Here is a 27,382-nt window from a genome sequence, read left to right on the forward strand (position 1 = left end):
AAGAAGGTCTGATAAGGAAGGAGGGGCCAGCCCATGGAGGGCTTTAAACATCAACAGTAGGAGCTTATACTGAATGCGGAAAGGGAGGGGGAGCCAGTGAAGGGATGCCAACACAGGAGAGATGTGGTCAGAGCGGTGGGCGGATGTGATAATGCGTGCAGCTGAATACTGGACAGAGATTAAAGGGCGGAGGTGAGAAAGAGGAAGCCCAGCAAGGGGGGAAAAGAGGAGCAAGTGGGGGCAAAAGGCGGGCAAGGGGGACAAGGAGGAGCAAATGGGGCAAGAGGCGGGCGGGGGGGCAATTGTCTATAGAAGCCTCAGAAACATGCATTTATATTAACATTTTTTTAAAAATCAGCAGCTTTTTTTGCATGTCCTCCATTTTTTAATTTAAAAAAGTGTCCTCCATTTGAAATTTTTGTCTTACATTTGTCCCGGTTTAATTTATTTAATTAATTTTTTAATTATTTTAATGGCTTCGGCCCTCCAAGTTGTCTGAGGGACAGCAACCCGGCCCCCAGGTCAAAAAGGTTGCCTACCCATGATTTAGGAGGAAAGACAAGAAGCTCCGTCTTGGACATGTTCAGCTTCAAACACCGATGACGCATCCACTGCGAGATAGCTGTGAGACAAGACGGAACTTGCTGTTCAAGCCTTGGAGAAAGGTCAGGGGTGGAAAGATACAACTGGGTGTCGTAGGCGTACAGATGGTAGGAAAAACCAAAAGAGCTAATGAGTTTACCTAAGCACAGTGCTCATCCTCCAATGTGATCTATGTTATACAATGTCAGCAATGCCCTTCAGCGCTCTACATGGGCACACAGACAGTCCTTACACCAAAGGCTAAGTGGACATAAATCAGACATTAGGAATGGGAAGTGGCAGAACATTTCAATCTCCCTGGACATTCCATCCCAGACCTCAGAACAGCGGTCACTGAACAAAAGGTAGCTTGAAAAGCAAAAGCAAAACTAGAATTCATCCACAAACTACAGTCCCTCAGCAATGGACTGAACAAAGACAATGGTTTCCTGACACACTACATGCACTTCAACACTATCTGACTCCATCCTCATGGGGGTGCCCTACATTCATCTATTCCCCTCACCACATGTTAGTCCCATTGCAAAACTCGATCTGGCACCTCATCTCTATGCACAAAGACCAGTTTCCTATGTCTCTGTGCACTAACAACCATCGTTAAAACTTCAAGTCTGTTTTTCCTGCCTATTCGGAGCAATGTGATGGAAGCAACCCATGATATAGGATGTTTCCACCTCCATTGCTGGAAAATTGATTGTTTAACAGTGTGATCCAGTACAACTCCGGTGTTACATAACCCTAACCTTATACTGGCATAAATGTATGTGATGCAGCAGCTAAACAGGATCTTGGCCAATGTATTTGAAATACCAAACCCAGTTCCAAAAGTACAGTAGTTAGCAAATTCAAAATGCTGTTTACAAACATTCAAAAATTGGTTTAGTTGAACTGTTATTAGTCTATTAACTTTCTTTCTACCCTTCTTTTTCCCCAAAACCAGAACTCAAGGTGGTTTACATGTTAAAGTAAGTAAAACACTGTTTAAAAATACAAAATATCAACATTAAAATAAAATTAAACTATTAAGAAAACTTTTGAAACATATAATTAAAATGTTTTAAAAGCAGTTTAAACGGTACAACATCCCCCTTCGAGGTCCTTTCACTAAAAACTAACAGTTCTCAAAACAGCAAAAAGGAGCCACTCTAACTAGGCCCTTGAGAATAGCTGAAGAATAGCTTTATTTCAGGGATCATTCATTTGTATAAATAAAATAATAAGCTATGGCTGTGCCAGTTATTATTGATCATTTTTGCTTCATGGCGTAGTGGTTTGAGTGTTAGACTATGACTCTGGAGACCAGGGTTCGATTCCCCACTTGGCCATGAAACCCACTAGGTAACCTTGGACAAGTCACATGTTCTCAGCCTCAGGGAAAGGCAATGGCTCCTCTGAACAAATCTTGCCACGAAAAATCCATAATAAGGTTGCCAGAAGTCAGAAATGATTTGAAGGCACAACAACAACAATCTCTGTTTGAGAAAGCGCCAACAAATTTAGCATGTACGATACTAGTGAACTGTAGCCACATGCAGAAACTACCAAGACCCAGCCAGAACTGCAACAAACCTCCTGGCATCCATCTTCCACAACAGATCATGGAAAATGGAGGAATTCATACTAAGATTTCTTGGTCCGACTTGTTCTTTCATCTGATTAACGAAATTTTAAAATCCAACATCCCCCCCCCCCCAAGAGAACAAATCTCAGGATTAAGGATGTGAATAATAAAAGCCCCTGCAAATGGTAATTTTGAAGTGTCCCAGAAGACAAGCAGGAGGAAATAATGCAAAGGATGGCTGGATATGTGTACCTATTTTTAGATTAATATATATGCTTGTATTTGAAGAAGAATATGTCAAGGTAAAAATAGCTTGGTAGAATGGGTTTAAAAATCAGTTAAAATTGTTAGTAAGCATGTGCTAAGAAAGAAACAAGCTGAAACAATTTGATATCCTCCTACATAAAGGTGGGCGAAGAAAGGGAGGAATGTAATTTATGGTGGATTAACTGCTAAATTATAAATTACATATATGATAGAGATTAAATCTTAATTCCTTTTACATCAAACCTGTTTCTCCTTGACTGGCATGACAAGGGGGTGAACTAAAGCTTTACCTAAAGAAAATAAGGTATTCTAATACCTAATATCATGGGACCCAATTTCTAAGAAGAAAATAAACATCTGGTTTCTGTTAGATCATTCTATCCTGCAGAAGCACAGTACTGTATAATGTATGTGCAGGAAAGTGGATCTGGATTTATATTCTTTTCTTATTCATACTCACATGTCACTACCACACTACCACCCTCACCCCCATAGTATATTGATTTGAATCCTGTGAAGGAGAGAAAGAACAAGGTGGCATGTCTTTTGATCCTGAATCGAATGTTGGGCCTCCACTGCAAATTTTGTGTTGAAAGGCAAAATGCTCAAATTGTTAATATGGATTCTTCATAACTGGGATTCTGAATAATTCTAAATCACATGGGGATCCCACTCAGACATTAATGGCTCCTCGCTATAGATGTTATATTTCCAAAAACACAGAGGACTACAGCCAGGCTGGATAACTGCAGAGGGAGTGGTGAAACACACAACCACATATGTGTGGGCAATTTAAGGGGGCTGACTAAGTTTTCAGACAAACAAAATTACCCCCAAATTGGCCTGATTTTTTTAATAATGGTATCTACAGGCATTGAGGGGCTTTACATACAAGTCCAAAAACCATATGCAGAGCAGTGGAGCACACTTTGCCAACCCCCCTGGGCTATAGAAACAGGTGATGAGATGAAATTGTGTTAACAAGGATGACAAGTATGGATGTAACACAGAGATCTGAGCCTATGGGGTCATATCTACCCTCCCTCCCCCCTCCCTTTTTTTTTTTAACATAATCCTACTCTACCAAGGTAGAGTGACTCCTGAACAAGGCTCTACTCTATTTAATATCAAAAGCTTAGATGGCCCTCCTTGACTTGTCTGTCACAAGTTTGATCTGGCACAAACCTATCAGAAAAAGTATAAAGGAAGCTGATTATCAGTATATAAAATTTCACTGCCAGTTATATTCAAAGTTTCACTTTGAGATGAAAAATCTTTTAGCACTGGGAAGCAGTTTTCCTCGCGACAGGTTGTGAAATGACAGGTTGAGAAAGTAGGGCACTTCCTAAGAATTACTACTGGTACCAATAGGATTAAGTAAGACTGTTGGAGAAAAGACACTGTCAGATTTTCTGATCTATTCTTTAATGTGAAAATTAACTGGACACAGAATGTGTGTATCTCTTGTTAAGTAATATTTGCCAGGGTGGCCTAAATACCCAAACACACCAGATTCTGACTGATCTTGAAAGCTAAGCAGGGTCAGCTATGGTTAGCACTTGGATGAGAGACTGCCAATGAATACCAGGTGTGTTGTAGGCTATGGCCCGGTACATACCGGCCTTTCACGTGCCCTGTTTATATGGGCACCGCCATTGTTATGCAAGTGCCGTGCGGCGTCTGCACAGCACCCCGTGGCACTTATGTAACAAGTGCGCCAGTGGCACACTCGTTACACTGCCACCGCGACTTCAAAAGAACCCACTTTTTGCGGATTCTTTTTCTGCCAGCAGGAAGCCTTGCCAGTTGGTAGCTGAGGTTTCCCTCTGGTGAAAAAACAGGCACCGACAGGCCGTCCTTTTTGGGCAGTCTGTACCGCGCTGATATTTCAGAGGAAGGAACCAGCAAAACCACCTCTGAATATTCCTATGATATTAATGGCGTCCCCATAAGTTGACAGGCAACTTTAAAGCATAAACACACAGTATTTGCCAGGAATTCTGAATGGTTTCCTAGTTTTACATACATAATATACAATTTGAAAGCTGTTAGCATATCTGACATACCCCACATTATATTTAGGGTATCCATATTTTGAATAGCATTGGGTCCAGGACAGAACCCTGTGGCACCCCACTGGTCACTTCTCATGTAAAAAAAAGAGTGGAAAAGCCTTTGTTAAAGCTTGGCAGGTCTAAGGTATTGTTAGGAGGTGCCTGAGGGACTCATAAAATGAACTGGGTAGAAGTGCAAGGCAGCCTCAGGTGGGCTGGGGGGAAGGAATGCCTCTTCGGGGAAGTAAAGGATAAAAGAATCCTAGGTGTCTGCTCTTGTTGTGGATAAATGGGGTGCAGGAATGTACATCTCTGAATGGATGAGGGGATATGATATGAATGACTTGCCCTGTCTGTGTATGATCCCTGCCTTGTTTGTTGATGCTATTGTTACTGTATGATGTTGTATATTTTATTGTTTTTACTTGCTTTTAATTGAATTTTTATGTAAACACTTTGTGTTTACTTCGATCCACTGGGAGAGGCGGGGAAACATAAATAAATTTTATTATTATTATTATTTTATTATATATGTTTGCAAGAGAGAGAACTGATACAACCCATAAGGGGGTAAAGTGCACAGACTTTGAAGGGTGAATTTTTTTAAAAAAAATTATACTGTATATGTAGAGCTGGTATGTTTCAAGCAAGGGGTACATGAGATAGGAAAGTTTGGAAAGCTACTCCTGAACAAGAAAATGATCTGTGGATTCAGAGTAGCTTTAAAGGAATGGGTCAATTCAAATGAGGGTTTGGGGGCTCAAGCTCCACCTCCACTACATATTTGGGTCCTTTTGTAAGTTGTCAAGTTAGTCAAACTAGTGTGCCCTTCCATGACATGAGTGTTTTGTAACTGAACATGGCAGCTAGTTTCTGAAATGGCTCCCCTTCATGGCCGTCACTTTGTAAAGCAGGGGTTCCCAACCTGGGGGTCGCCAGGCTGGGAATCCCCCCGCCTCCCCCTCCCCTTTTCTCCACGGGTGCCGGCACTAGCGCAGGCACTGCGCAGGGAAAAGGGGAGGGGGCAGGGTCCCTCCTCTTTCCCTTCTCCTTGTGAGTGCTGGCCCTGGCACAGGCACTCACAAGGAGAATGGGATGAGGGCGGGGCCGCCTCCTCCTCCTTCCCTTCCTTCCCACGGCTGCACGCACCCATGGGGAGGAAGGAAAGGGGGGTCCTCCTGCTCCTTCCCTCCCTTCCCATGGCTGCCAGACAGCCACGGGGAGGGACAGTCGGGGCTGCCTCTTCCTCTTCTCCCTGCGGCTGCCAGGCAACCACAGGGAGAAGGGGATGGGACTGCAAGCCTTTGAGGCTGGAGGTCCCGCCCCTTCTCCCATAGTGGCCTCCCTAATTGGTTGGGAGACTAGGAAGGGGCGGGACTTCCGGCTGCAAAGCCTGCTGGGGTTTGTATGCAGACGAAAATCCCGTCCCTTCCTGGCCTCCCAACCTATCAGGGGGGCCATGGGCGGGACTTTCCCCCCCAATGGTGGTAGCGGCCCAACAAAGGTTGAGAACCGCTGTTGTAAAGGGACCACATGACACATTCTCAAAATTCCAAGTATGACCACTGGCTCATAGAGAGTAGAGGCCATTGCTTTAAGGTAGACAAAGTGTGGTCCACTGGTTACATGCAGTCCCCCAGGCCATTTTTGTGGCCCATAGCTCAATCTCCTCACACCTCCTATTTTGCCCCTTGTTCAGCCTCTACAAACATTATTTCAAAACAGGAAGTGACTTGAAAAAGAAGTCAGACCAATTCCTGGTTTGAAAAAGCTGAAGGAAGGCAAAGATTCTTTGTCTAAAGCAGGGGTTGGACAACGTGTGGCCCATGGGGGCACAATTTTTTTTAATTTATTTTTTTGCTTCACCACCTTCCCTAATTTGTTGTCCAGTAAGAGGTGTAAGAAGTGTAAGAGACTTCCAAGGTAATGTGGGTTACTGTGGCCCCTCAACCCTAGGACTGTCCGACTCCTTGCATAAGTTATCCCTGTTATACAACTCTTAGCGACCCAGCACAGGTATAGTCAAAACTACTAATTTGGGGGGCTTATTCCCAGGATTTTGTGCATGGGATGGGAGACTTAAAGCAAATAACAGATTGTTGTGGTTGTTGTTGTTATGCCCCTTCAAGTCGTTTCCAATATTAGGCTACCCTAATGCAGATGCATCACGGGGTTTTATTGACAAGATTCATTCAGAGAGTTTGCTTTTGCTTTCCTCTGAGGCTAAGAGAGTATGACTTGTCCAAGGTCACTCAGTGGGTTTCCATGGCTGAGGTAGGAATCGAACCCTGGTCTCCAGAGGCACAGTCCAATGCTCCAACGACTACACCATGCTGGCTCTCATTAACTAACAAATACCTAAAGAAAAAGGTAACAAACAAAATCACAGCTTTTACTCCCACCGTTCCAATCATTGCTGACTTGGCCCAAAGGTGGGGGAAATAAGTAATGTCCCACTAACCCATTTATACACAGAAGCCAAAAGCATGTCATCCAATCCATCACTGGGCACATAAATACAGATAGTTCTTTCAATACCTGGGAATTCACCAGCACACTTCTGTACATTGCTGGAAAGGAGTTTCTCAGAGACAGAATGGCAAAGAGCCAAAGGAAAGCTCATTGCACAGATTAAAGGCTGCATTCCTCTCTGCAGAGTGAAAGAGAATATCTGCCATACACTGAAAAAAGGCGGCCCCAGATTAAACCACAAAAGAACACAATTCTGTAAGCAGTCTGCTTCTTTCTACAACAGTTTAGTGATGCATTTTATTTTCAGACAGTCTATCTGGGACACATTTCTGTTCTATTCTTTGTTGTAGTTGTTCAGTGGGACTAAACCCACTTAAATCCAAATACTACCATTTAATAGTCTCTTGGATTATACAATACCCCCCTCCCTCACTATCAGATGATGAAGTGGAGGGGAAATGGTTCAAGGATTCTTTCTGGCAAGCTAAAAGCCTTTGATGAGGGTGCACGGCAACGGACATCAAAACAAAGGCACCCTTTTCAACATTATCCCAGCAGCGTGGAATCTGCTCCTGCGCAAACAGCTCTTCTGTGACCAGAGCAATTATTTATACACTCTAAAACTGTGGAATTGGCAATCTGGGGCTGTCACACCATTACAGTAACATCTAAAGGCCTCCCTCAGATCTCACCAAAGCTAACATTCACCAAAAACAGAACAGTGCCCTTCAAGCTATGTGATGTGGAGCCACTTTTTACCCCATGTAAACTAGAACTAGCACAAGTTGCATTATCTGTGCCTCTCGCTAGATTTCTTTCTTTCCTGGAAATGTGCCAGAGACTGGGAGGTGACTGTCCATGGATGAATAGTGCCAGCATAGGAAGTTATCCCATTGCACTGATCCCCATGCTGATTAATTTGCAAGGCTCCCAAGCAGATCTTAAAATATTCTGATCTGGGCCCCAGACCTGTTAAGATTAGAGGAAAGTACCAGATTCAGAACACAATTTCTGCAAAGAAAAAAAAATAGACTGCACTGATCATACAAGCTGAGAAAGGATCACAAGAAAATTAACAATTTTTATATCAGGAAAAATAAGAGGCAACACCCTGAGTTAGTCTGTAAGCTGCAAAGGGCATTGACTGATACTTATAAACAGGTCAATGAAAGAAAGCTTAAAACAAAGAGGGAACAATGACAGGAAAATGGACTAGTGTTCATTAAAAATAATTATGCTTCATAGTGCATTCAAAATAAAAGTCAGCAGAATGGAGATCTGAGTGCACTTACGGCACACACCTCACATCCTCCCATAAGACTGGATCCCAGTATAAAGCTTCCTACTATAAATATTGTCTTTTGTCTTTGTGAGGTCAACAGCAGTGTCTTATAGTTGTTGAACTTTATGTTCAAATGCAAACTAAGATGGAGGCCACACCTGAACACAACCACCTTCAAGTCCAACATGGTCATGAAACATATGAAAAAAACCAATCACAAACCCCATAGCAAAAGATGCTGGAATAGCCATTCACACTTGGTGAGTTGAAACTGCCAGGTTTTTATTTAAGGTCAGCTTAACTGAACAAAATTCTGTCCAGATCCATACCTAATACCCGGTATCCTATTTTCCTGCTCCCAGTTCCCACTATCCTAGGAGACTTACCAACAGTATCTCAGAGAAAATCTCCCACTTTTCTGATTTTGTTATATATATATATCTCAGGAATATCAGCAGTGGTGTCTCAGAGAGCATTCTCCACTTTTATGGCCCTTGAAAAAATTATTTTCTGATGAGTTATGACAGTTCCTCTCCGCCTCCTTTTGCATGCAGTAACACCCTATGGTACTTCATTGTGAAAAATGTCATTTCGACTTGGACAATAACTAAAACCAAAACCAAACAAAAACACTGCCAGATTTTGAGTAATCATCTGTATTAATCTGTATTAATCAGGACAAGAGGCTGCTGTTAGAACAGAAAACAGAGAGACAGAATGGTTCCCAATTGGCAAAGGGTCAGACAAGGCTGTATACTATCACCCTATTTATTCAACCTGTATGCAGAAAATTGCAACTGGACCTGTTTATCCCACATTGGCCTTTTTAGTCACCACCGCGCTTGGACATAGCACAGGATGAGTCCTTCTTGAATCTTCGTTTGCAAAGCAAAGCCAGAGAAGCAGAAAATATTGTAACTCAGAGGCAAGAAGAGTGAAGATCAGAGGAAGGAAGTTTAACAACCTAAGCCCTAAGATATGCATATGAAACAATACTATTAGCAAAAACAAACCTAGACGAATAATGGAAGAAGAGCAAGGAGGAAAGTGTCACAGGTGGATTAATGCTGAACATTAAAAAAAAAAACGACCACAAAAGACCTACAAGAATTCCTAGATAATGAAATAGTTAAAGAGTTAGCATATCTTGGTTCAAATATTTATCATAACAGAAAATGCAGTCAAGAAATCCGAAGACTAGGAATGGAAAGGGCAGCTATGAAAGAAATGGACAGGATCATACAGTGTAAAGACATAACTCTAAACACTAAAGTGAGGACAATCCAAATCACTGTATTCCCCACTGATACCCTATGTGTGAGGGGCTAGTAGAGCCTTCACTAACAGCACCAATGTATCTTTAATTAGTTTGGGAAAACTACAACTTGCTGATGCAAGAGGGAGTAACATAACCTGCAGGATCCAGCACCAGCTATACCAGTAGTAACTGTTAAGAGACTGTAAAAGTATATTACTTTTATTAGAAGAAATATAAAGAGCACACACACAGATAACTCATTCAAACACAGAGCTAACCAAATAGGGGAGTGAAATGGGATAGCAGACTTGGGAGAAGGGTTGCATTTACCTATCCTGGTGGAAGAATCCACTGAAAGCTGCAGAGTGGAAAGACTCATGACACAAAATTTGAATGATCATCTTCGGGTAGATGGAGCAGACAAAGGAACTCAGACCGAAGCCCAAGAACAACAGTCACAATGCATGGAGTGGGGGGTGGGCTGCAGCAACTCTTGCAAAAAGGTTTCATTTGGGGGGGGGGGGTAATATTAATACCCTTGATCCATGATATTCCTTGGGAAATCAAAAGACTGTTCAGAGAATTATATCATCACGATGTACAGGTCCAAGAGCTGGACAGTGAAATAAGCCAACAGAAAGAAAATCAACTCATTTGAGATGTGGTGCTGGAAATCTTGAGGATTGAGGATACCATGGATGGGCAAGAAGACAAACAAATGGGTTCTAGTACAGATTGACCCTTAACTATCCCTGGAGCCAGGATGACTAAACTGATGCTGTTGTACTTTGTCCACATAATGAGGAAAAATGAATCATTAAAAAATGCAATGATGCTAGGATAGTTGGAAGGCAGCAACAACAACAACACAGTTCCATCCTCCATCCCTCCTAAATATGACATCCCTTCAAATATTTAAATAGGGCTATCATATCACCTCTTAACCTTCTTTTCTCCAGGCTAAACATCCCCAGCTCCCTAAGTCGTTCCTCATAGGACATGGTTTCCAGACCCTTCACAATTTTAGTCGCTCTCCTTTGGACATGCTCCAGTTTCTCAATGTCCTTTTTGAATTGTGGTGCCCAGAACTGGACACAATATTCCAGGTGGGGCCTGACCAAAGCAGAGTACAGTGGCAGTATTACTTCTCTTGATCTAGACCAGGGGTAGGCAATCTTTTTGAGCCAGGGGCCAGGTTGCTGTCCCTCAGACAACTGGGGGGCCGAAGCCAAAAAATAAATAATTAATTTTTTTAAAAAAAAATTAAATATATAAATAAACCAGGACAAATGTAGGACAAAATTTTCAAATGGAAGACACTTTTTTTAAAAAAATGGAGGACACACAAAAAAATTTGCTGATTTTTAAAAAAATGTTAATATAAATGCATGTTTCTGAGGCTTCTATAGACAATTGCCCCCCAAAGGCCCCGGCGGCAATCAGCGGCAGGACCAGGCTGGGGCCGGTCCCAAGGCCTCGCCGGGCCACATCCGGCCCGCGGGCCACAGGTTGCCTACCCCTGATCTAGACACTATATTTTTATTGATGCAGCCTAAAATTACTTTGGCCTTTTTAGCTGCCGCATCACACTGTCCTGGAGAACTTAGAAGTTCCTAAAGAAACAATTCTCTGGGCATTTGTCGGTCTTCCAGCATGATTCTATAATCAATCTCTGGCAGATGTCGACCACAGAGGTGCATTGGAGGATCTGGAGATTCCTAGAGAGGTGTTCTCTTAGGTAAGAAGAATAGTGGTTTTTTTATTTGCCATTTTTCCACATTCATGGGGGTCCTTCACCCCTAATCCCAGCGAATGTGAAGGGACCACTCTACTTATTTCTTTCAAATGAGCTTGCCATATGATGAGACTTTCAAGAAGTAACCATAAAATAGCTATCTACCAACAAGGTCTGTTCCTTTCTAAAGCACCCTCTAAAAACCAGTAGCAGATAAGCTATAAACCAATGACAGCTTTAGGATAGAATTATTCAGCAGGACTATCTCATTCTTGTTTTTACGTTTTAAATAAATTATTACAAGTTACCGTTTTGCAGAGTCTGTGCCCGTGATTCCTTTCCCAAGTTGACATGAAATCCTCCAACTGTTTGTGTCTTCCCTGCAGCTACAAAGAAGAAAAAAGAAAAAGCTTGTCAAATACAACAGATTAATGGAAACATTACAATAAATCTTGGAAATTTCTCCCTTCTAGGCTAACAAACCTTTCAGTCTAACAAACTTCGGTGGCTCTAGACAGAGAGGCTCCTCTTATGCTGATTAAGAATCCATTAACACTCATCATGGCGTTGAAGCTTTCTCTTCCTGTGGCTCTACCAGACATGAGCACATACAGTGAGCAAAATGCGTTCTCCTCATCTTGTTAGTCCATAATTTCTAACAGCCCTAGACAGCATAGACCATGACACGGAAAGATGGAAGATAGTAGAGTGCCCACTCCAATATAAGGAGAGCAATAGCCCTTTAAAGCCCAGCATAGTTTGGATCCAGGTTACCTATGGGATTGCCTTTTCCTGTGTGATCTGCCACATACACTTGGATCCTCTAGTGGACATTCGCTCGAGTCATCCAGGACTAAGTTAGCAACTGTCAGCCAGAAGACTTTTTCTTCAGCCACCCCTAGACTATGGAAGAGATTCAACAACTGAATACACTGCCCAAATTTAAAATAGCATTGAAGACCAATCTCTTCCAGCAGGCTAATCCAGATTAAATTTAAATTGTGAGTTTAAATAATGAATTTTAAATGTGGATTGTTTTGGAATGTGTATGTTTTATTTGTCCTTTTAAACTGTTGCATGTTTTAATGAATGTGTTTTAACTGATTTTGTATATTGTTTATTTGCTGTTGTTCATTGGCTCGATCCATGGGGAGAGGCAGGTAAGAAATAAATATTATTATTATCATTATCATTGTTGTTTTTGGTATCGTTATTAGATTACACATGTATACTTACATATACACAGTAACATGTGCACTTCAATAACTGTTTTCACAGATACTTGCTAGGGTCCTAAAGGCAGACTTCATGCTCTCTCCTAAACAACTGGGGATTTTAAACCGGCCTCTCACAAGATAGTTACTAGAGAGGTGTCTCACACTACATGCTCTCTTCTTTCATTCGACTCTTTCCCTTCTCCCCCACTCCTGCTCTGCTTCTGCCTTTATAAACCTTGCTTCATGCTTCCCAAAATACCCATGCAGTTGCCTCTAAGAAACCAAAAAGCAGTGGGTGAGATAATAGGCCTTCCTTGGCATTCAACAGCATCCTAACTCTCAACATGGGAGATTCTATCACAACCAGTGGCTGCCAACAGACTTGCCCTTCAAATCTCTTTAAAGCCAATGCCAGTAGCCACTGCCACAATTTCTCTCAGCAGTGAATTAAATAAGTTAAGCATGCAATACGTAAAAGATCTTTATTAACAAAGCATCTCAAATCATAAGATCAACAACGCTCCCCAGCATTCACACATTCCTTCCAAAGTTAAAGAAAGAAAAAAGCAGGTAGTGTAAGACACCTCTCTAGTAACTATCTTGTGAGAAGCCTGTGTGAGAAGACAACATGTGGCCTTCCAGATGTTTCTTGGCTTCAACTCCCATCATTCCTCAACAGTAGCAATCCTGTCTAAAATTGATGGCCACTGCAGTTCAGCAACATCTGGATGCACTGCAATCATCTCTCGATCATTCTGCGATACTGTTAGTCCTAAGTAGGGCAGATCACAGCTATAGTCTGACAATATTCAGAGCGACATGGGTTGGCCACTTCTGCCTTACACCAATGCTAATATCTGGTTAAATATATCAATTAAGAGCACCTCATGGAAGTCCTCCATTCAGATGACAGTCCTGAATAAAAGGACTGAGTAAGAGTAAGGAAAAAAATGTGACACTCTTCTTCTTTCATTCCCACAAGGGATATCTAGTGACACTCATTTTACAGAATTTATTTTATTTGTTTAACTACATTCATACAGAACCCCATGAATCTAAGGGCTAAGGTTGGCCTGCTGGGTTATTCTAGTTCAGCCACAGGTGAGGGAAGTGAAATGAAATCATTGTGGTCCAATGCCTGAAATATTGTTTTAAGGATTAGAGACAATGTCAAGCACTTTATAGTGGGGGGGGGGTGTTCTGAAGCACTCACAAATATACAAATGTTACATGAAAGATCTGTCTACTTTGATGGGAAAATAAGAATAGCACAACATGAGGCTTTCTATCAATAGAAAAAAGGGAGTAGCAACACATGAGACTCTGTGTTCAACATGGCAGTTAAAAATGTGCTTTGTCCTGTGTTGTCAGTGCAAAGACAAGTATGGCAACAGGAAGAGTTCATCCAGTCAGCTGAAGGAAACTAATCACTCATCTACAGACAACTGAGCACTAAAATTATAAAGCTAGGTCTAATAATCAAGAAGTGGGTCCTTTACAAACTGATGGATGCTGGCCAAACATTATTAAGCAGAAAAAAGATGGACAAGAAGATTGCAAAGCTCTGAAAGCCTACACATACTTGCATGTAATGAGACATAAGGCCAATTCAGACAGCCAAAGTGGGACTTACAGAAATAGGAATCACTATGCATAAAGAGAGGCTAGAAAGTACTAGTTAAGAACCATGCTGTCATGTACTCCATTGCTACCTCAAAAATAGCGACTCCTCGGCACAGCAAAAAAGAAGCCACAAAAAGCGGCTTCTTTTTGCTACTCGGAAGTGGCGCTGCAAGTTGCCAATGGCGCACTCGCGGTGTCACTTCCGCCACGCGACGTGCGGAGGCTAGGCGTCTGCGACATCAAGATGGCGGCGCCCATGTAGAACAGGCACTGCCATTTTGTACGCGCTCTGCACGTACTAGGGTTTCTAACCCTAGTACGCGCAGAGCACGTACTTTCCACCCGTGCGGAATGGGCCATAGTATCTCTAACTCAAGGGTAACCAAATGGCAGCCCACCAGATGTTGCAACAAATGGACAACCACACTTTGTTTAACTCGCTCTAATCAATACCTAATAGTTACCTGCTCTAGCTAATAAAATCTTATTTCTAGTGGTTGTATGCAAGCTGATCCATAATCCTTTTCATCTGAATAAAAATACAAAAAATAATATATAACATTAACATGAGAAGAAAGGAAACATCTTGTTTTTGCAAACCATCATTCATTCGGAGCCAGTATTACGCCTTTATCCGACCTCAATCTAAATTATAAATACTGTAATCCCAGGAACAGACACAAATGACTGACTCCCTATTTCACACTCCTGAATTTTATGTCAAACTTGTTGCCTTGAAGATGGTTGCTCAAGTGGAAGTTTATGAAGTCCTTGATATCTCAACAGGTAACTCCTCAAATCTAGTTTTTCTTCCACTTGTAATCATAAAACAGAAGGAGCACAAATTACTTCGCAAAAGTACAATATTTCATCATATTCATGGAAATGGATCTTCCGATGTGCTCATGTGGAGCAAGAATTCTTGACAACCAGCAAACTACTGAGAGAACAAGCCTGCATGGAAGCTGTGGTTACACACCCAAGAAAGATGCAGAACCCCATATAAGCCATTCTTGACACTAGATGGGGAGACATGGAAAGACTGAAAAGTTGACTTTATGGCTTGTCCTTTCTCTTTTCCTTTCCTTTGGCTGGGCACACAAGCTTAAGTCTGCTCTCCGTGCTATAGTTGGAAGTATCCAGAGACAGCAAGCTTCCTGGCACGCTGTTAAGATAGGAAGAGTCAGGGGTAGGAAACTTAACCTTACAGGTGGTCCAATTAAATAGGCACAGACATTGTCGTAAAACAGCCACCAAACTTACTTTCTCCAAGTTACAGGAGACTTCACCAGCATAATTACAATTATGGTCTAAGTCAGGAAAAATCAGAACCATAGAATAGAATCATAGTCAGAAGAGACCACAAGGGTCATCCAGTCCAATCTCTTGTCATGCAAGAATACACAATCAAAGCACTCCAAACAGATGGCTATCTAGCCTGATTTAAAACCTCCAAAGGAAAAGACTCTACCATACTCTAAGGCAATGTATTCCACTGCCAAACAACTCTTACTGTCAGAAGGTTCTTCCTAATGTATAGGAAGCTCATTATAGTATGATCCCCATATATAGTGCACCCTTGTCTTATGCAGGGGATTCATTACAGATCCCCCCCCCGCACATAAGGCGAATTTCGTCCCTGCGGCGCAGCATGCACCCCATTCACCATATTAGGGCTCACCATCTGTGTGACCTCAAGTCCACAGATGGCAAGCCCGCATACAGCACAGGCAAGCTGTATGTGGGACTAGTATCCATAATTTTACTTACCCACATCCAAAGAAAATGGTTTTCTTTAATAAATTTGGCCTCAAAACCTGTCAATGACTTATAGTCGTGTACATACAGTAGGTCTAGCTAAGACAGAACTGAATTGATGAAAATTTTTCCTTTCTATATATAACTCATTCAGTCAGAACTAGTTCCGATGTGATGTGCCCAACCATAGGAAAGGAAAAGAGAGGGCATTAGAAGCACATTCCTATGCTCTTTGCAGTAACACACAAAAGGTGCTAGCCAAGACCTTCATGAACCTTTGCTTTTCAAAATGATATGGATATTAAGTTTCAAACTTCCTACCATTTGATAAATGAAAAACCTTGGCTGAAAAGTAATCTGGCAATGACTACTAAAACAATGAAGCTGAAAATGTAGATATAGCACTGTAGTAATAACATTTCAGTAAAAGAATATGATTGCGGTTGCTACAGGCCCAAGTTGACTCCAGCCTATGGAAACTTTATCCTACATTTTTCTTGGCAAAATTTATTCAGAGGTTTGCTGTTGTCTACCTCAAAACTGAGTGTGTGGTTTGCCAATATTTGAGTTTCCATTGCTATGCAGGGAATGAAACCCTGGTGTCCCAGAGTCCTAGTCCAACACTCAAATCATTACACCATGTTGGTTTAAGTAATATTTTCAGCACCATATCTTTATAAAGAAAAAATTGCCAGAAAAAAATGCTACGCTATCTGTTACTTTATTCAGCCATAATACTTCCTGTCAAGAAGGTAGAATGTGCCTAATCAACTGTGAGATAACACAGAGCCACACTGAGAAACTCAAGATACTGCACAACTCAGTGGTATCTGCAAGTCACTGCACCACATACAGAAACGTCACAATATTTTTTCAGTCTGAAATTAAATTCTGTTCTCAAGATGGTACTATTCCAAGGTTCTGCCATTTTGCAGAAAAATGAACACATAAGCATTGACAGGTTCAATGCAGCCCCTTATCTATGCAGCCCCTTATCTCCACACAGATGCACCTCCTCCATCTCTAGGTTAAGACCCATTGGGATGGAAGTCAGATTCTGAGGTTCTTGTCTGGATGGAATACAGCTCTATAAAACTAAATAAATAAATAAGAAAAATCAATGAAGGCTGAGCCACAAAGTGCAGAATCCAGCATTTTCACAACTGCCAAAATATTCTCTGCAGCATTTCAAGCAAGCCTTTTGTTGCTGTGATGAAGGTCACATACACAGCAACTGGATATCAGAAAAAGCCTTAGCTATGAAGTCTGATACAAGACTGACACCTGGAGGAAGCCATGCAAATCACAGAGAAAATTATGTCTATGTTGGTTATGTAAAAGCAAAAAATCTATTCTATATGGTCCTAACATTTCCATAATTAAGATGCCATTTGTGACATTCAAGACTGAATGCTCCTAATATGACTATAGGCAGTTAAATGTATTATGTGAAGTAGATATTACTGTACACAGAATCCAGTTAGTGGCTTATGCTGGTATAACCTAGATATTTTGGTATACGTAGACAGGACAGCATGCACAGTACATAGTGGTTTGAGCATTGGACTGTGACTCTGGAGACAAGGGTTCAAATCCCTCTCAGGGGCTCAGATATGGAAAGTACTGGGTGATCTTGAGCAATGGATGCAAGCTACAGATAAAGAGATTCCACCTCAACATTAGGAGGAACTTCCTGATAGTAAGAGCTGTTTGACAGTGGAACAACTCCCTCAGAGTGTAGTGGAGTCTCCTTCCTTGGAGGTCTTTAAGCAGAGGCTGGATGGCCATCTGTCGGGGATGCTTTGATTAAGAGTTCCTGCATGGCAGGGGGTTGGACTGGATGGCCCTTGTGGTCTCTTCCAACTGTACAATTCTATGATTCTACGATTCTAAGTCATACTTGCTCAACCTCAGAGGAAGGCAAAGACAAACCCCACTCCTTTGAACAAATCTTGCCAAGAAAACCCTGTGATAAGGTCACCTTGTTGTTAAGTGTCTCAAATTGACCTCAACTCATGGCAACCCTATGCATCTACAAGACCCCCTGTCCTCAATTGCTCTGCACAGATCATGCAGGTTCAGGCCTATGGCCTTCCTGATCAAGTCTAATAATCTGGCATGCTGTCTTCATTTTTCTACTGCCTTCCACCTTTCCTAGCACCATCTTTTCTAATGATTCATTTTCATTATATGGCCAATGTATGAAAACCTCAGATTTATCATCTTGGCTTCCAGGAAAAGTTCAAGCTTGATCTGTTCTAGGACCCATTCATTTGTCTTCTTGGTCATCCGTGGTATTCACAGCACTCTTCTCCAGCACCACATTTCAAATGAGTTAAACTTGGTGCAAAAAAGACGGGGATAAAAAGCTGGCTTCCGGGCATCTTGGGGGCGTATGTTGTCTGTAGACCACACCCCCAAGACACCCAGAAGCCAGCTTCAAGCTGCCTGGCTGTCTGGATGTGGGCTAGCTTCCCGGAACTCTAGTGGCACAGCATTTATACCCCAGATGCTGTCAGAGCTCCTTAAAGCCAGTTTCCAGCCACAACAGGGAGGAAAAGCCGGCTTTTTGTGAGTGCAAAAAGGAGCAGCTGTTTGCCGCTTCGTTTTCAGCCGGCCAAAAAGCAATTTGGGACCACTGTGTGCAGTTGCCACAGCCCCAATCCGCCTTCAGAAGAGGCGGCCTGTTTCACGCCTTTCTTTCTATCAGCTTTTTTTTACTGTCTGGCTCTCACATCTTTACATGGTGATGGGGAATACAATGGCTCATACGATCCTCACTTTAGTGTTTGGGGTTATACCTTTTATTATCTAGGATCTTGTCCAGTTCTTGCATAGTTGCCTTTCCCACTCCTAGTCTTCTAATTTCTTGACTTCAGTCTCCATTTTGATCAATATTTGATCAAAAGTACAGGAACTCTGACTACTCCAATTTTCTCATCATCTAGGATGACGTTTTGTAAATCTTCCATGGTCATTATTTTTGTTTTCACAATGTTAAGCATTAAGCCCACCTTGGCACTTTCCTCTTCAACCTTCTTCAGTAACTGCTAGTCTTTGTTTTTTTCTACTAGTAGCACAGTGTCATCCGCCTACCTTAGGTTGTTAATGTTCATTCCTCCAATCTTTACTCCTCTTGCCTGAATCTAAGCTTGCTCTGTGTATGATATTTTCTGCATATCAGCTGAATAAACAAGGTGATAGTATGCAGGTTTGCTTGACCCCATTGCCTACTGGGAACCATTCTCTTTCTCAGAATTCAGTTCTGATGGCAGCCTCTTGTCCTGAATACAGATTACATATAGCAGGACAATCAGAAGTGGTTGCACTCTCATTCTTCTAAGAGCAAGCCATAACGTTTGATGACTTTTAATAACTTTTAATCAAAGGTCTTGCTGTAGTGAATAAAACACATGCAGATTTCCTTCTGGAATTCAGTGGTGCATTCCATTATGCATGATATGTTTGTGATGTGATTCCTAGGGCCTCTTCCTTTCCTGAAACCAGCTTACACCTCTGGGATTTCATGTTTCATATATGGTAGGAGTCTTTGTGGCAGAATTTTGAGCATGACTTTGCTTGCATGGGAAATTGTATTGGACATCTGCAGAATTTTGAGCAATAGGGAGTCTCAAAGAAATATGGTCTGTAATAAAACCTGCATTATAATTCAGGAGTGGCAGATTTTAGGACAAAAGTGTAAAAAAAAAAACTACACAGAAAACATACATACATACATACCCCAATAGCATCCAACACTGTCCTCAGATATGACAGTTGTCTACAGCATCACAAAAAGGTCAATATATAGCTGAACTGGCAGACCTATTACTTCTTTGGTAATCTAAAGACAACAGGTCAAAAACATACACACAGGCTGCAATCCAGTACGATACAGTGTAATGTAGTAGTTCCGCATGCAGAACAATGCTACTGCTGGCCATTCATCAACCACCAGACCCAGAGTAAAGTTGCTGTTGCAGCCCCACTTCTATTCTGTGCCTAGGGAGAGCAATGAGAAATTAGAGAACCATCTGATTGTGCACCATAAATACACACGAAAAAAACTGCAGCCTCCACTGAAGTCTGCTGAAATTCTCTGGAAGTCTCACAGATGATGGAATCATTTCATGTCTGGCTATGGGGACATAAACAGACACTCTTCTGATCCCCCTGCCTATGCCACTAGAACGATGCCAGCCACACTCTCCAGGGTTTCCTTCAAGAACACTTTTTTCTTCTGTTAGCAAATAAAGATAAGAAAATTAGCCAGATTCATCCAACACAAACACTGTACAAGTGTAGGAAACATATTGAGGGGTAGTAGTCAAGTTGGCCAAGCATGTGTGCCTTCAACTTGTTTCTGACTTACAGCAACTCTATCACAGGGTTCTCTAGGCAGGTTTCTTTATAGGGGGCTTGCCATTACCATCCTCTGAGGCTGAGACAGCATGACATGCTCAAGATCACCCAGTAGGTTTTTGTGACTGAGTGGAGATTTAAACCCTGGTCTCCTGAGTCAGACCACTACACCACACCGTTGGCCATATAGCAAAGTACAATAGCATCCAAAATACACAAAAAAGTGATACAGGATAGAGACATCTTGGATTTCAGAAGTACCTTTGTTATATTGCTAAGAGAATTCAAATTTTATATCCTGAACTTTGGAATGTTTTGTTCCTAGTACCATATCCCTCAACAGAACAACACAACAAAAACACCTTGGGAAAATGCAGGCCTCTGACTAACATAGTCATTTTATAATTTTTCTCTCCTACCTGATTTTTTAATACCTTTGCCTGATGGAGAAGGCAGTGGACCTTTGAAAGCAAGTAGCATGTATGCTGTGCATTTTGGTTGGCCAAATAAAGTTATCACTGTTTTGTGGATTTGGGATTTTACTGTGTTTTACTGTATATGTGTATTACTCTAACAGGGTGCTAGCTAGTCAAAAGGAGGCTGCTGGCAGTCTAAGAAATACATTTACCTTAAAAAAAAAAGCCTAGATGTCTACAAACAAAGATACTAGCAGGGTGGAGGCAAAGAAACACGTTTAGAACTTTATTTTTTATACACTACTCTTCCCATGCAGCTCATATGTTATGTAAACTCTTACCAAGCATTTAAGGGATATACTCAATGAGACTGCTGTAACCATCAGTAGAGCTTTTGCATCACTATTAACAACATCAGTACTCATGAAAAACAGTTTCTTTCCTCAGGCAGGGCTTAGGAGAGATGGTGGCCCTTGGGATGGGATCTTCACAGAACAGATGGGTAATTTCCATAGGACAACCATCCACTCCTGAACTGGGGGTACAAGTTTGCTTGACTTCAGATCATAAACAAATAAAGACAGTTGCTTTTCATTCTATAGAGAGGGTGAAACAATTAAGAAGCTAAACACAGACACCTGAAGGCATACAATAACAAAATGAACACACACACATTGTCTTCAAGCTGAACAGTTCTCCCAAAAACACAACTAAGTTTGAAAACAGGGGATGTGCTCCCTTCATATCTTGCTTGAGAAGTAAACTGCTGCTCTTCTGATATCACAGCAGCAAAATCAGAGCAATGGGAGCGGGGCACAGGCCCTTGTGGGGATAATGTGGTACCTCCCCCTACACTCCCTCAAAGCACCGTCCATCTACTTCCATCTCCCAGCATACCAGCTCTTTCTCTTAGCCTAACTCACAACTGAGGAAGCAGTTCTTCCTTACCGTCACCACCGCCAATTCCTTAGCAGTGCTGCTCTATCCATATCCTGCTCTTGCCGCTATTTGATTAGACCGTCTGTCTGCTGTTTTTCATGCTCATTCTAATCCTTGAATTATTTTGAGTACTGCAACCAAGATTAACCCTATCATGAGTGGGGCAGTTGCCTCAAGATATAGATTTCAGAAGCCCTAGAAGGGCAGTTAATTTGTAGTTACTTAATCTCTCATTATACTGCCAGAAACATGGAGTAGATACTTGTGGGATATGAGATCTTTGTATATTCTTATATATTCCCCATCACCATGTATAGATGTGAGAACCAGACTGTGAAGAAAGCAGATAAAAAGAAAATCTACTCATCTGAAATGTGTTGCTGGAGAAAAGTTCTGAGGATACCATGGACTGCCAAAAGGAACAAATGAGTCCTTGAACAGATCAAGCCTGACCTCTCCTTGGAAGCTAGGATGACTAAATTGAGGCTATCCTAGGCCCAGGACAGACCGCCCCAAAAGGGCAGCCTGCCAGCGGCCTATTTCCCTCCAGAGAGACACCACAACCGCCAAACCGTGCAGTGTCCCTCCGGAGTAAAAAGAACCCCAAAAAACAGGATCTTTTTCCATCGTCGGGCAGACGTCACAAGTGTGCCAATTGCGCACTCATGATGTAAGTGATGCATAGCTATTATATGCTGCGCGTTGCTTACATCAAAATGGCAGTGCATGTGTACACAGGATGCTGCCATTAGTCCGCTGCCACACCATGCTAGTGTTAGGGACCGTGCAGTTGGTGCGTGGTCCCTAACACTAGAATCGGCAGCGGCACGGCACTTTGGGACCATTTGTCCCACGCCCTATTTTGGCCACACCATTAAAAGGCATGAATCATTGAAAAATACAATTATGCTAGTAAAGGTGGAAGGAAGCAGAAAGAGAGGGAGACCACATGTCAGATAGTTAGATTTGATTGGAGAGGCCATGGGCCTGCAGGATCTAAGCAGAGAGGTGGAGGAGAGGGTGAGCTTGGAGAAGTCTTGGACAGGGTTACCATGATTCAAGGCCAACCCGAGAGGAGTTCACAACAACAACAAATGCTACAATAACATGGCTGGATTTGCTTCTTTTGCAACCTGACATTAGGTGAGGGATTGGAGGGCATTATGTGCTCCTCCATTTCAGGCATCAAAGTGTCTTTGGTGAGTCCTGACTGCCATATTATCATTCATTCGGGTTGCCCTTTTGGCCCAGCCATTAGAACTGAAAAGTGACATAAAGGCAGATAAAATCTGCAGGGACACACGAGAGAGGAGTGTGCCTCAACGGCAGAGCACATGCTATGCACACAAGGCCTCCCAAGCTCAGCCCTCTGATTCCATTCTGGTTGGCATCTCAAGTTTAAAGGGCAGGGGGTCAGGAAGCAAGTCAGAGAAAACACCTGCCCGAGGTGGACTGTTCCTTACCAGATCACAACCATTGGGATAAGTGGACAGAAAAGCCAACCTGGACTAAGCTGAATCCCTCTCTTCCACCATCTCCTATTCTTTCCAATCAAAATAATAGCAGCCAAACCAAACAATGAGGGCCTTTGAGCTCTTTTTACTGTTTTGTAATTGCATTCTATCTATGTCATTAACTGTCCTCGAGTTCAGTCAATCCCGACACATGGCGACCTGTGGATGAGACATCTCCAAGACCCCTTGTCCCCCACTGCTCTGCTTAGGTCCTGCAAACTCATACTTGTGACCTCTTTAATTGAATCTATCCATCTGGCAGGTGGTCTTCCTCTCTTTCTACTGCCCTCCACCTTTCCCAATATTATTATCATTATTGTCTTTTCTAATGAGCAACACCTTCTCACGATGTAGCCAAAGTATAATAACCTCAGTTTGATCATCTTGGCTTCCAGAGACAGTTCAGGCTTGACCTGTTCTAGGACCCATTTGGCCATCCACCATACCCTCAGCATTCTTCTCCAGCACCACATCTCAAATGAACTGATCTTCCTCTTATCCACTTTCTTCACTGTCCAGATCTTTCAGACATTCAATCGATATCCCCCTGTTAGGCAGCACTGTTTTCAAATCATTCACTCTGTCAGAAAGTAGTTCTGTGAGCATGGCATGCACAAAAATAAGGGAAAGAAAATGGGAGGGGATAAAATAACCAAGCCCCCTCCTCCCCAGTCCTATTATCCAGCATTTGCTCCTTAATACCAACATTAGTGCAACCAACGTCACCACTACCAAAACAGGGGTAGCCATGCTGGCCATACAGCAAAGTACAATATTATTATTACTCCACTTTTCTCCCAAAATTGGGACTCAAAGCAGCAAACAATTTAAAAGAACAGTACACTTAAAAACTTACTTGTTTAACTTATGCTGAAAACATCATAAGAAAAGCAGAATTAGAATCAGAAAAAGGAGGAGTGAAGATAGGAGGAAGCAACATTAACAACCTAGGATATGCAGACGACACCATAATATTAGCAGAAACCGTCAAATTGCCAACCTAGAGAGCTTCAAGAAAGCTGTCAAGACAGATCTCTTCTGGCAGGCCTTCCCGGAATAGAACCCGGCCATGTAACACTCCCCCCACAGACATATATAAGCCAAGACTCGACCCACCGTTATTTTATTATTGTACTGTTTTTAGATTTTATCATTTGTAATTTTAATGCACAGAATTGTTTAATCCTTTTTTAAGGGGGCGGGGGGGATTGTATATATTGTTTTTTTTTTAAAGGTTGTACACCGCTTTGATTGTGGCAACAAAAAGTGGGATATAAATTAAAGTTTTATTATTATTATATTTTTATTATTTATTAGCAGAAGACATTCAGGAATTGGAGCAGTTAATAAGGAAGGTTAAAGATGAAAGTGCAAAGGCAGGTCTGATGCTGAACATAAAGAACACAAAAACAATGACCACAGAACAAATACACAAGTTCAATCTAGACAACGAGGAAATTGAAATAGTTAAAGAATTTCCATATCTAATATCAAACATTGACCAGAATGGAGACTACGATCAAGAAATAAGAAGAAGAACTAGAAATGGAAAAGGCAGCTATGAAAGAACTGGAAAAGCTACTGGAGAGCAAAAACATACAACTGAGCACTAAAATCAGAATCGTTCAGACCATTGCATTCCCAATTACAATGTATGAATGTGAGAGCTGGATAGGGAAGGAAGCAAAATGAAACAAAATCAACTCATTTGAAATGTGGTGCTGGAGAAGAGTACTTAGGATACCAGGGACAGCTAAGAATACAAACAAATGGGTTCTTGAACAGATCAGACCAGGGATCTCCTTGGGAGCAAAGATGATCAAGTTGAGACTATCGTACTTTGGCCACATAAAGAGAAGACACGGATCACTAGGAAAAACAATAATGCTAGGAAAGACAGAAGAAAGAGAGGAAGACCACAAACCAGATGGATAGACTTAATCGGGGGGTTGTGAGCAAGGGCCTGCAGGCTCTGGGCAAAGCAGTGGAGGATAGGGATTCTTGGAGATGTCTCCTGCACAGGGTTGCCATGAATTGGGACCGACTCGAAGGCTGCTAACAACAACATTTAAAAACATATAAAAGTGATGTAATAAAATAAAAATAAATTATTACAATATGAATATAAATATCTCATTAAAATGATAAAATACAGTTAAAAATATAAACATGTTTAAAACAGTACACTTTAAAACAGTACAGCACCCCAGCCAGTTTGTTATAAAGACTTTGTTTTAAAAGCCTGTCTGAATAAAAAGGCCTTAGCCTGCCGGCAGAAGGCCAACAAGGAAGGGACCATTCTGATCCCCCATTTTAAGGGAGTTCCACAGTCCAGAGGCAGCCACCAAGAAGGCCCTTTCTTGCATCCTCACAAACCACGCTTGCAATGATGGTGGGACTGAGAGAAGGGCCTCCCCTGAAGATCTCAGAGCCCAGATCAGTTCATACAGGGAGATATGGTCTGCCAAATAGTGTGGACCTGAGCCATTTAGGGTTTTATAGGTCATAACCAGCACTTTGAATTGTGCCTGGAAACAAACTGGCAGCCAATGGAGCTGTTTCAACAGGGGCACTGTGTGGTCTCTATAACCTGCTCCAGCCTGGCTGCAGCTCTTCCACCGGTTGAAGTTTCCGAACAGTCTTCAAAGGCAGCACCAAGTAGCACGCATTACAGTAGTCCAAATGGGATGTAATCAAGGCACGGACTACCAAGGCCAGATCTGGTGGAATGGGCGCTAATGGCACACAAGCTTTAGATATGAAAAAGCACTCCTGGCCACTGCAGAGACCTGGGTCTCTAGGTTCAGAGCTGAGTCCAAGAGTACTCCCAAACTGCAGACCTGCAATTTCAGGGGGAGTGTGACCCCATCTAACGCAGGCTGGATCCCTATTCCCTGATCTGCACCTCTGTCTTGCCTGGATTACATGTCAATTTGTTTGCCCTCATCCAGTCCATTACTGATGTCAGACACTGTCTTAGGGCTAGGACATAAATGGGTTCTTGAACAGATCAAACCAGAGATCTCCTTGGGAGCAAAGATGATCAAGTTGAGACTATCGTACTTTGGCCACATAAAGAGAAGGCATGGATCACTAGGAAAAACAATAATGCTAGGAAAGACAGAAGAAAGGGAGGAAGACCACAAACCAGATGCATAGACTCTGTTTGGTGGGTTTGGGATGATAGTGTACTTTGCTACATGGCCAACCCAACTACCCCTGGGTATGTTTGCTTTTCTGTGGATGCTGGGTCATACTGTACTATACTGGCCAAGGCAGCCAGCCCTGGAGATCATGGGTATATTGCCCATTTTGGTTGGTCCCATTGAGGTCTCCCTGTTCTGTAGGTGCTGCAGGCACAAGCCCCAGCCCCACTGCTCTGCAACCCTTCTCCAGGCCCTTTGTGCACCAGGGCCCCTCTCTTGGACTGTCTCTAACAACAACAACAACAACAATAATGTTACTCTTTTGTTGTTGTTACCTTCTCCATTATTAGTATTATTTTTACCTGCTCTCCCTTCTTACTCTATTGTTATTATCACTGTTATTATTATTTTCATGTCCTCCCTTCTTCCCCTATTAGTATTATTATTATTATTATTTCCCCCTTCCACCCATTATTATTATTATTATTATTACCTTGCTCCCCTTTATTTCTCTATTATTTCATTGTCTTCTTTATTATTATTTTCCTCGTTCCCCTTCTTTCTCCATTATTACTATTATTATCTTCATCATTCTCCCCTTCCTTCTCCATTATTATTACTATGATTACCGTTCTCCTGCCCCCCTTGCTTTCCCTATGAGGATGATCATGATGATGATGGTGATGATTCCTCCCCAGCTCCGCCGCCTTCTCCCTGCCTGACTGGGACCCACCGTCCAGGGAGACGAACTGCCCGACGGCCGAGGACCCTCCGCCGCTGTTCTCCACGAACTGGACCTCGGAGACGATGATGTTGTCCTCCAGCACCGACCCGCAGCCCGTGCAGACCGCGTCGCCCCGGGCGGAGTCCACCTCGATCTCGGAGCCCCCGCACACGCCGCACGCACGGGACCCCGGCATGGCCATGGCCATGGCGATGGCGGCGGCGGCGGCGGCGGCGGCGCCTCCGAAGGGAAACACCGGCAACTGGCCGGCAGCCGCTCCCTTCCCTCCGCCTCCTCCTCACTCGGGCCTCTGCCGGCGAGAGCCAGGAGCAGGAGCAGCAGGAGGAGCCTCAGCCGGCAAAACAGCGCCGCTTCTCGCGAAGCCTAGTCGCGCCTCCCCGACAGGCGAACTCGGACGGTTTGGCCTCTCTCTCTCCTCAGGATTTCTAGA

The 27,382-nt window shown here is 42.6% G+C and overlaps 1 protein-coding gene across 1 annotated transcript in view; it reads right to left on the bottom strand.

Moving 5' to 3' along the window:
• The window catches only part of BRF1 (BRF1 RNA polymerase III transcription initiation factor subunit), a 359,625-nt gene extending 332,309 nt beyond the window's left edge, over nucleotides 1–27,316 (bottom strand). The window contains 2 exon segments of the mRNA XM_042446801.1: nucleotides 11,541–11,618; nucleotides 26,941–27,316. Of these exon segments, the coding sequence (XP_042302735.1) occupies nucleotides 11,541–11,618; nucleotides 26,941–27,139 (277 nt within the window). The 5' untranslated portion in view covers nucleotides 27,140–27,316.
• Nucleotides 27,317–27,382: the final 66 nt, after the last annotated feature.

This window comes from Sceloporus undulatus, chromosome 1 (assembly GCF_019175285.1).
Source record: "Sceloporus undulatus isolate JIND9_A2432 ecotype Alabama chromosome 1, SceUnd_v1.1, whole genome shotgun sequence".
Classification (NCBI taxonomy): domain Eukaryota; kingdom Metazoa; phylum Chordata; class Lepidosauria; order Squamata; family Phrynosomatidae; genus Sceloporus; species Sceloporus undulatus.